Source organism: Pectinophora gossypiella, chromosome 1 (assembly GCF_024362695.1).
Source record: "Pectinophora gossypiella chromosome 1, ilPecGoss1.1, whole genome shotgun sequence".
NCBI classification, from domain to species: Eukaryota; Metazoa; Arthropoda; class Insecta; order Lepidoptera; family Gelechiidae; genus Pectinophora; species Pectinophora gossypiella.
In genome coordinates this window covers 17804628-17816321 of record NC_065404.1, presented here as the reverse complement: position 1 = coordinate 17816321, position 11694 = coordinate 17804628, and the positions used below count along the sequence as shown (strand labels likewise).

Below are 11694 nucleotides of genomic sequence, written 5' to 3'. Positions count from 1 at the left end.
ATTAAGTATGTTCTTTTGTGTAGTTTACCGTTTAGCAATCAATTTATGACGCCCATAATATATTATTTCGTGTCTTTACAACTATGGTGTTTGCAATTTTGGTGTAATCTGATGCAACATTACAACCGCTGGAATGTGTATTGTGTAGGTGTAACCAAAGTGATTTGTGGTCAACCAACTCAATTAATAATAGCGGCCGCAATATGTTCCACAGTAGTACTGCTAATGTGGAAGACTAATTGCTTGTTCCGAGGTTCCTTGTTAATATCAATTATTTGAAGATAAGTTCGAAATCCACACTAATTATTATACAGGGTGTTAGTGAAATCGTAACGAATACTTTAATTAGGTATAATTAAATATTTTAAAAATGGCGTTTACGGCCGCCCATTAAATGTATGAGTTTTAAAGAAAGAAAGAAACGTTTATTATAAAGGGACACCACAGTAACAAATATAAATCAAATAACAAATATATAATATAAAACACGGAGTAACACACAACTTACAATCAAAACACATAATAAAAACAACTTACACGAGAAATACCGACCGACGATCTGGTGAAGGTCGCGGGAAGCCGCTGGATGCGGGCAGCGCAGGACCGATCGTCGTGGAGATCCTTGGGGGAGGCCTATGCCCAGCAGTGGGCGTCATACGGCTGATGATGATGATGATGACACGAGAAATACAAATAATTGAGTGTATGGACTGGTCAACGATGGTGTGGTGGTGTCCTTTATAAAAGGGCCTTATTCAGCATAAGCCGTGGCGCGAGCCACGACGCTGGTATTCTATGGACCTTGCTAAGTGAGGCAGGCTAAGGTTTTAGGTCCAATTCACAGGGCAGGTGTGCCCAATCCAGTTACTCCCCTGTAGTTCTGGGGATGCCAGCCAGGGTGGTCCCATCTTGACTGATTTCGGCGCTCCCCCTAAACTGTGCCTATTTATCAGACCAAGAAGTCAATGTGATTTGAGGACTTTACAGTAAGCCAATTAAAAAACGGACGTATAAAACGAATCACAGAACATTAACGTGATTAAAAGAACAGTCATAGAAATGTGACGTATAACGATTAGCGGGATCGCTTCGAGCGTTTATCAGTGATAGCACGATAACGCGCGAAACAATGTTGATATCTAGCGATATGCCGAATAAGACCGAAATTTCGCCGCTTTTTTATCATCAGCGGTGGTCTGGGGTACCTACGAGAGCCCACCCTTTGCGGCTGAATGGTATTCGAGACCTCTGCTGATCCTGAAGGTTCATGCTTTTTATCTTCAATCCCCTTTTTGCAGCTAATCTTGATTGATTTGAGCAATTAATCGACTGATAAACGTAAAGAGAACTGGTTTATATAATTTTCAATGTATTTGGTTCATTTTGTTGCGATGTCTTTTTTTGTCAGTGATGCCTCTGATATCTCGGGTAGATTAGGTTTGACCTGTTTTATGGAATGGGGGTTGTTGGTATTAAATTGTATTGATTATTACCGTATATTCATGTAACTGTACGTTTATGATATAAAGATTGTTATGATATGTTCGTTGTTGAACTAGTCATTCCTGTACAAAGAAGATAAGATAGTTTATGTAATAGTCTTACTAATAATCACTATTACAGAATAGATAACATCGATTTTCGTATTCCTAATTTGAAAAAATCTGATGACGTCAAATGAATTTGGCGCGCATTGCGAGTAGTGATGTGCAGTTCTTCCCGGCGTAACAAGGCACAAACAAAAAAAGCCTTTTTACGTAACATTTCAGCAGAAAAGACCAAGAAAGAACAAATTGAAACAGAAAAGCAGCCAGTGTTCTTACTATTAAAGAGATTTTACAACGGGAACATTCTCGGGGACGGACATCACTTATTGCGAGCCTATACTGGCTGCCTATACCCCGATTTTTCAAATTGACAAAACAATAAATAAATTAATAAAGTTTTGAATAATAATCGTTATTGCAAATGACAGCTGAAAATGCATGAACTTACGTACGCAAATAAAAATTACCATTATTGAATTTTATTTATGTCGATTCGACGATAATCACAGAAACTATGGTTCTCAAACAGTGTTTTAATAACTGCTATTTGACGAGTAGGTCTATAGAGAACCGGAGGGGAAATATGATTGCCCACCTGATACGATACGATTCATTTATAACAAACATCATTGAAGGAAAAATTAAGGGAAGAGAGGAAGGGGTAGACCTAGGAGAACATTTATGAAACAAATAAGAGAAAAGGTGCAGGTCGTGTCGTATCGGGAGGTGAAGGTTTTGGCGGGAAGAAGAGAGGAATGGCGATTACTCCACCGACAAGAGCGCAGCTCTTAAATAGAGAGAGAGACGTGTAGGTAAGTGTAGTTGTCAAATACCTACACCTATTCTAAGATGCTCAGTCGACTCTTCTTCCACTCCACTCGGCTTCAGCTGAGCATTTTGGTATTTTATGTTGGCATTTCCTCGACCTGTGGATTTTACTCACTGGATTCGAGCATAATACACTGCCAACTATTAAACAGGACGACTAATTCAGTACAATAAGTGATTATAATTCAATAAGATAACATTTTACAATAACCTCATTGCGCGGTAAGAATCAGATCTGTCAAATCATGGTAAAAGAAGACCAGGTATGCTCAAAAGTGTCAGCTAACATTTCAAGGTTAGCCCAGCTGACGTCATCCCACCTCGCGTTGCCATTTCGTAAAAAATAAATTATTGTTTTTATATTTACTTTGCAAGGAAATTTTGAACATTTAGTAAAAAAGTTACTAAATGATTTTTATGTGTGTGACAAGTAATAGTAATTAAATGGGATTCTCTTAAAATGCATAAATGGTTTTGTCATAATTTTAATTATCATAATCCTTTTCGCACAACGTTTTTAAGCATAATAGTACTTTCCTATAATAACATCTAAGAATACTGGTTTGTTAGGTATAACTTATTTTTGGACTAATATTTGTTGGTATAAATTTGATTCGCATATAAATAGGTATTCATAATTATTTTTTAGAATATTAGTGTTTTATCATAACAGTAGGTTAGGGTGCGGCGGGGGTGGCTCCTGTGCCTACCCCTACCCTTTATCTTACACACGAGAAGTATTCTGAATGATGACCAACAGCATGAAATAGAATCAAAAAATATAAAAAGTCACAATCATGAACCAAATGCAGCCAAGGAAAAAGTAAGTTTCGGAAGTGTTCAAAGCTGTGCCAAAACTTTTCTTATTCGGAGTATAGTTTTTATGCTTATAATAATTATGCTTATATGTCATTATTGTCATTAATTATTATGCTTAAAGTAGTTATGAGTTTCAAAATTATGCTTAAAAATAATAGGGCGTAACTAATAATAGGACAAGTAACATTATGCCATGGTAAATTATTACATAAAAATTTATGCGTAAAAATAGAGAACCTAATTAAATACATTCGTCAGTAATGTCCTTATTTTCAATAATATTTACGTCCTTGAAATGTTGGAGATACCAATTTAATGAGTAAAATCATCAAAGGGCTAGCAATGGCGGCTTGTCATAGGATTGAGCATAGGTTTTCTTATACCATGTGTACGTCCGCTAGTGTTGTTACGTTCATCATCAGAGTGATGATCAGGTAGATCGATTCTTCTGTATCCAACACAACATAAATACACGAAAATAATGACGCAACCGCGATAATAACAGCGTAAACTTAAAACAATGTATAATAATATAAAAAAATAAAATAAAAAAAATGACCACCATAAGGTTCATCATATCCATCTTAGGACTTCGTATCAACAGTGGCTGCAAGTTGTCTTTGATTACTTGTGGCTCTGCCCACCCCATTTGGGATTATGGGCGTGAGTTTATGTATGTATGTATGTAAAAAAATGACGTCATGCCATACTAGAGTAAACTCGGGTTAAGGTCCAAAAAAATTCGCAGTAGTACCATCATGGGACTAAGCAATGGAACTAATGCGAACGAAGGCAGGCGCCGCGCCGTCTAAGAATACCGATTTTGTGCTTAAGTTCTTGGTAGAGCTTTGGGTTCGAGGTAGGCCGTGACGTCACCATAACTGAGGCTGGAATTCAGGATGGTTGGAGTTAACATCATCACCATAGTCTACGTATCATGTCACCGTAGCCTAGGTTTACCTGAAAATTTTACACGATTTTTTTTCACAGAAGCTACTGCCAATTTGACTTTCCAACTTAAAGTAACCCTTAAGTAGTTAAAGGCCCAATTCCTGACCTAAACAATATAAAATCTATTCTTTTTTCGGTTAGAGTAGGCGACGAGTACTTACTTAGGTTACTAGATACACCTCTGCCTACTCCCATTGGGATACAAGTGTGATGCTATGTTAAGTTGTTTTTCTCGGTTTCCATCTTGTACAGTCATGAGAAATATAATGCACCAACTTTAGAACCCTTTTGCACTATCATATTTGACATTTAATGAGACTTACGGTCTAATTTGTCAAAAAAGTTAATGTGACATGGTTTCAAAGTGTATACATATTACCTAGTACTCGTGAACGTACACACAAATGGGATGTCTTTCCATACGATTAATTTAGGACAACCCTCACTTAAAAACCGATGGAAATCCTTTGAATGCAGATCAACCAGCTAATCCCACCCTTTTTGTCGTGCTATAGGTAAGACTTGTCAAAAAGATACCTTTATGGCTGAAGGGTACTCCAGTTGTGGAGTGGCACTTGTGGCGAGTGCGCGTGAGTGGTGTGGGGGGGGGGGGAAGGAACCTTCCTCACGGCGCGATCGGATATCGGATCGGGCAAGTTGTCTTAAAGCTTGTACCGGGTGAGAACCGTCAGCGCTCCCTATTTGTCCGGCCAAGTACTTAATTCTTAATTCTTCTTCTATCGTGTGGGTTGTGAGGTGATTTACCAACCTAATCAACCCTGGTGTCAGGGTTATTATTGAGCCGCCAAACGCCCCTGACGTGGCTCATGTAACGATTACTTACTTACATCAGTAAGTAGTGACCGGGACCAATAGCTTATCGTGCCTTCCGAAGCACGGATCATTTACTTTTTGGACAACCAGGTGATCAGCCTGCAATGTCCTAACCAGACTAGGGATCACAAAGTGATTTTTGTGACTCCACCGGGATTCGAATCCGGGACTTCCGGATCGTGAGCCCAGCGCTCAACTACTGGACCACGGAGGTCGTTCATCGGACTGTGTTAGTGAAAATTGCACTTACGTGTAGACCTTGCCACTCTTGCATTGGCTTCATCATCACCAGCCCATTAACGTCCCCACTGCTGGGGCGCGGACCTTCCCTACGGATGGATAGGGAGATCGGGCCTTAAACCACCACGCGGGCCCAGTGCGGATTGGTGGTTATTAACGACTGCTAATACAGCCGGGACCAACGACTTAACGTGCCTTCCGAAGCACGGAGGAGCTCGAGATGAAAACTTTTTTTTTCTGTGGTCACCCATCCTATGACCGGCCTTTGCGAAAGTCGCTTAACTTCAACAATCGCAGACCGAGCGCGTTTACCGCTGCGCCACCGAGCTCCTCAATTGCATTGGCTTATAGTCATGAAAAAAGTGCCTTCTAGACACTATAAGTCGTCTGAATAAAAGATGAATGAGATCGAATCGGCGCGCCCCGTTTGAGATCCAGTGACTCATAAGGTCACAGTGACCTCTATGTCCGACGTCGAACTTATTAGTTTTTTTTTTGACGTGACTTATTGTAGATTTGCCGCAGATGGCATTAACTACTTGGCCGGACAATGGGGAGCGCTGAAGGCTCTCACCCGGTACAACGTTTAAGACAACAGGCCTGAGGGTGCCCAGTTGGGCGCGAATCTCGGCTCAGGGCGTCGTCTGAGAGGAAAAAATATTTGAAAGAATTAATCGATCGGTCTATAGCGATAAGCGCTGATTGAGGGAAATCGTCGACCACGCCGGCGGGGTCGGTATCGGGGTCCTGAAGTGTTTGGTATCGCGAGCTGATTGGCTGCCTCTAATGCTGTAATCGGGTTTCGGACGCACTTATTGGTACTTACATGTAATCTCCAGCAACCTTACTTTAAAATCGCATATGCATGCGATAACCGATCGCGCCATGAGGAAGGTGCTTAGAAGGCAATGGGGAGCGGAGGGGGAGGTGTACGCTGCAAGGGAACGGTTCTGGCGTCAACTTGACAAGTCGGTCTCAGTCGAGCAGACCTAATGATCCCTGGTTCGAGACCTGATACCGACTTTAGGGTAACAAGTCACTCTTATCTGAGTACCACTTTTTGGATTTTTAACTAGCGTTTGACATATTTTGGCACGTATTGCGGAATCCTGCGAAGGTTTTTCGGGTTTCTGTGTATAAATGTTTTACACACATACATAAACTCACGCGCGTATTCCCTAACGGGGTAGGCAAGGCAGAGCAAAACAAAAGTTGCAGCCAGTTTTGATACGAAATACTACTACTAAGTAAGTACTACACAACAGATATGATCGTGGTATAAGAAAACCAGGTATGTTCAAAAGTGACAGCTAACATTTCAAGGTTAGCCCAGCTGACGTCATTCCACCCTACGTTGACATTTCGTAAAAAAAAAAATTAACCACGACCAATGTTTTTAATTTACTTTGCAAGGCAATTTTGAACTTTTAGTAAAAGATTTACTTACAGTTTTAATGATTTTTATGTGACAAGTAATAGTAATTTGATACTCTCTCTCTCTCTCTCTATTTAAGAGCTGCGCTCTTGTCGGGCTTGTCGGTAATTTGATACATTCATCAGTAATTCACCTAATTTTAAATAATAAAATTTACGTCCTTGAGTGTTGGAAATACCAATTTAATGGTAACACTTACGTCATCAAAGGGCTAGCGATGGCGGCTTATCATAGAGCATACTTACCTGGTTTTCGTATACCATGGATATGTTCATTGCGATGACAAGGGATCAGCCTATCGCCCATATAACGATCGAACATTTTAGAAAGGACAAATCCCTCTGTCGGATTTTTCGACATGCCTGTTATGACAAGCAGCTGAACGTATTTTATCTTAAGATATAATCTATTTTTTTATTCGCTCGCAGTCCAGTATACTCGTAGATACTTTATTAAGTAAGTAAGTAAAATGTTTATTGTTCATAAAAAAATACAGAAAATATTGGTACAATAAAAACCCAACAAAACCAATTCCTCGGTTTGTCTGTGGGAGTGGAGTTCGCTTAGTTATTATGTTTTAAAATACTTACAGTTAACTTACAGCTAAGAGATCTTTTGCATAAGATGTTTAAATAAAGATTTACTAAATTTATTTATATTGCACTCCTGACGTATGTCGACCGGCAGCATGTTGTACAGATACGGTATTCGTTTACGAAGTGTTCTGTCACCGAAGTACTTGATAGTAATATTCCATTAAAACATTAATTATAGTTTGGTCTGGTTTCCAGGATTTCTGCCCGGTTAATGGCAATAGGCTCGCCCCCTATTAAATATATGTATATGGGACTTAACACTTTCAAGGACAGAACGTCTAATGACGTTCCGATTCCAAGGTGTCATACTATCTGTTATGAACCATCAATGACCCATGGTCTCTGCACGTGAAAGGGTAAAGATAGCTGGCGAAGTGTGGGTATACATTATACCTCTGCTTACCCCATCGTGTACAAGTATGATGCTATGTTATGTTATAAGATGCAGTACTTTAAATCGATCCGATTTTTCACAAGGCTCCATTACATTATCTCCCAGACGTTGTATACATTCGTCTCAATTTTGCGCGGCCTTAGAGGTCGGGTCGTTGGCCTTTCGTCCTTAGTCTACAAGCGATGCATATAAAGTAGCTACGAATAAAACTTTAGAGTAGACCTTCACGAATTCGCAACCTACGCAAGGTTGTAATAGATATCTTAAATGTGGAACGTACATAGTTTGTTTGAGGTTTACGCGGTTACTATCATAATTAAAACACATAGTACTAGGTTCTTACCGCGTTAAAATCAGGGATAACGAGACTCCCAATATTTCAACACTAGTTTCGCACTTTACGCCTTACTTGAACACTGCAGGAACTTACCACTTCTGACCGTCATCATGACACCTGCACCAATGTTGAAATGTCGGGAGTCTCATATCCATGATTTGAACGCGGTAAGAACCCAGTATTATGTGTTTTATTACGTACCTACATTGTGATCAGACATTGTAAGAGCGCACTCGCCAACCTGTTTTGGCGAGAGAATAACTTTTGTAAAAATGTATAAGTTTTGCTTCAAATAAATTAAAAATAAACATAGATTTATGTAGCTCCAGGGCAGCGGTTCCATAGGTCAAACTGAAAGCCTTAAGGCGTTATTACATTACACGATTCATCGGGCTTGACGCGCCGTGTCGTATAAAATGTATAGCGAAATCATGTCCCCGCTTACTTGATGAACTTATTACACCATCCGATCTCTGCACATCGTGACGATGACTTCAAAATGTAGATACCATGCTGCTTTTCTTACGGCTATTTTCTACTGGCGTAAGCGGAGATTATGATTCCGTCTGCTTGGATCCTGCTTGCCATTTTTTTCACCCAATTCTAAGAAAGCACTTCGCATTGTAGGAGAAAGTACCTCAAAAGAAAAGTGCACTAACCGGCGAGCATGTACGAAGATTTTGATTAGAGTGAAAGAAGCCGATAGTGGTGTAACAGGATCCTAAAAAGCGGCTGAAAATACTCCTACACACATAAACTCACGACTATATCCCAATTGGGATAGTCAGAGGTACATCCATCACAAGATGAACTATAGGTAGGTACTCTTCTACTCAACTCTGTTTTTCTATCTTCTGTTTATTTGTTTATGCATGATTGTTCAGATTTTATGTATGAAACTAGGCCGCGTGGTGGTACTGGGTACCAAGGTAACAGCATTGATTGAGAGGTGGAATTAGTGCATTCATTCAACCAGGCCACGCGAGGAGTGAGTGAGTCATCAGACGTGTGTACGCTCTACGCTGTACTACCCGGGGTTGCAAACTTTGGGGAGAATTTACCCCAAAATTTTATTTTTTATCAATTTATTGGCTATTTGAGGTCTGGGGAGATTTTACTAGAGATTTCTTTTCATGGGAATTTTTGGGAGTACTCGTTTTCGATTAGGGTGTTATGTTTAGCATTGGAAGAGTTGGATCAGGTTGGTGTTAATAGATCGATAGTTCTAAATATTGTTATTATGTTTGTTTGTCATTGGGAAGATAAATATATTATTTTCAACTTGATTAAGAGGTCTGGTTTGAACAACGCAGCGCAATGAGGTTAAACGTGATAACAGTAACCTATCCTTTCGATAAACTTGACATTGATGTAAACAAAATTATTTCACAATATTTGCATTATTTGGCAGGCCCGGATTGACCTTAAACCGGCTCGGGCATTTGAGAGACGATCGTTGGCCCAGGTCAGCTTTTTCAGTTCAGGTCGGCTTTTTACGTGGGAGGGTGATAGCCAGGCAGCCTTTTCGGGGGCGACCCTACCACCGTGGTGGGATGTTCCAGCTAATACCACAAGCATGAACTAGTGGTGACCTAAACCACCCCAAAACTGAAAACTTTTACTGAAATGAAGTAATGACGCGGACGGATTAGTTGCAGTTTTTTTTATAATAGGTAGATATAGTAGAATAGTCGATGGTCAAATGAGCCAGCATTCAGACCAGCTGGACGGCGGGGACCGGCCCTCCGGGCGTCCGGTCCATCGAGCGTCTGCTTGATCTAGCCACCAATAACAGGCCAGGTTATAGCTAGTCTCTGAGAGAACCGCTATCTCGAAATTTCATTAGATGCTGATTACTTTTTCTATTTATGATCTTCCTAATTATTAGGTAGTAGTATGTGGGTATGTACACGACTCCATTCACAAGCATCATAAACTCGCATCACACTGGACTAGCTGAAAGCTCAAAAGCTCCCTAATTTTCGCGTCGCTGTTGTTGGCAGCAACCCTCAACCCTCGGTGGCGTGGGTCCGGCGGCGGCGCATGCGCGCTGCGTGCAGGCGCGGTCGATAGGCGCGCGGGCGGCGGCGCGCGGCGGGCGGCGGCAGTCCGCGGCGCGCCGCGCCGGAGACAGCCCGCCGCGCCATGAGGGCGCGCGCGCTGCTGCCACTGCTCGCGATCCTCGCCACCGCCTCCAGGAGCCATGCCGAGAAAAGCAAGTTCTGTAAGTAACCTTTATTTTAACTCCCCCTTGTCTATTACTCCGTTTCCAAAAAAATTAAACTACGAAAATTTGAATTTAGAACACCGGCTCGCCGCGTCAATGGCGGTTTTAACACACGCTACTTTACGACGTCTTAAACCTTTTCAATTTTGTCGAATTTCGCCCCTTTTCACTGTTTAGACGAAAATATTATCGAGTTTTGTCATCAAGTTTGTAAATTCCGCGGGTTTGATGGCTAAACCACTGTTTAGCGCGTCCTATTTTAAAGTGTCGATCAATTCGGATATTAACCGTGTTGTTTGAACGTGTGAGTTGAAGGAAGTCGTCGAAAACGATCGTTAGCATATCGTAATTTCGCTGGTACTGCTATTACGTTTGCGTGTATGTAATCTGTTAGTTTCCAGAACTAGGCTGTGCAGGTAGGTTATGTAAAATTTTCTCTTATTACGGCCGAAATAGGTCAGGGAGACAATAGTGGAAATAGCGGGGAGGGAGTAGGTAATTCCGTATTCAATTCATTATGTCCTAGTTTGGGGTTCCGTACGGTGGATCCGCGGTGGCAATCTATACTAAGCACTTGTAATAAAGCTGTTACGAGCCTTTCTCTAGTGGCGCTAAAGAAACATTTCATGGAGAGTTTCTTACGCCTTTCTATACAGCCTATACATTCAGGAAGAAGCTTTAGTACTTGTAATTTACAACACTTACAGAATAATAATTATTAAATTATAATACTGACGTTCGATAAGTGTCCGATACGGTGTTCTGTAATGTTAAATCTTATATTGAAAATAAAAGTTCTTTGCCTGTGGTAGTTTTCACTACTCTGTAATCTATAGTAATAGGTATTTGGGCGGGACTATCTGTAGATATATTTGATAACTTTCATGTCTAATTTTTGTCTGGATACCTATCTATAGTCTCGTCTGAATGAAGACGAGTTTAATTTATTTATTAATAACTAAGTAAACTTTTTTCTTTAAAAAAATTGTCTTCGTTTGTTAAACATTTTTAAAATGAAAGTTTACTTTTTTAGGTAGGTACTCAAATACATGTATATTCAAAAACAACTTATTAAACACTGACAAAACTACTACACACTACTTACATCTAACAACCTTACTCTCTTAGTGTCTAAGTTTGGACCTTAAGTCCGAACCTAGATGTCCTAGATATTACTAAAGTACTTATTCAACTTCTGCTGCACTGTGGGACGCCGGAGTTGTGGAGTTAAATAAGAGACGTGTGTCTTCTAAGACGGTCGTTTATTGTCTGACTGTTGGATCTGATATATAACACAGATATGTATATAACATAGGTGTGGAGGTACACACTACACCTCCCTCCTTTTAGAGAAAAAAAATTAATACAAGTTATTTTTTTTTACACATTCATACTTATATAAAGGCAAATGTTACTATGACTTACAAATTTAAGTTCAGTACAATATATATTTTTTCTAATTTACCTTTTTTTATAACCTCATTTG

The 11694-nt window shown here is 40.2% G+C and overlaps 2 protein-coding genes across 2 annotated transcripts in view; both read left to right on the top strand.

Annotated features, from left to right (window-relative positions):
• The window catches only part of LOC126370589 (beclin 1-associated autophagy-related key regulator), a 336054-nt gene that overhangs the window by 170741 nt on the left and 153619 nt on the right, over positions 1 to 11694 (top strand). The gene's annotated exons all lie outside the window — the stretch shown is intronic.
• The window catches only part of LOC126370842 (uncharacterized), a 136158-nt gene continuing 134539 nt past the window's right edge, over positions 10076 to 11694 (top strand). Inside the window, exon 1 of the mRNA XM_050015918.1 lies at positions 10076 to 10205. Within this exon, the coding sequence (XP_049871875.1) occupies positions 10127 to 10205 (79 nt within the window). The 5' untranslated portion in view covers positions 10076 to 10126. The remainder of the gene's footprint in view (positions 10206 to 11694) is intronic.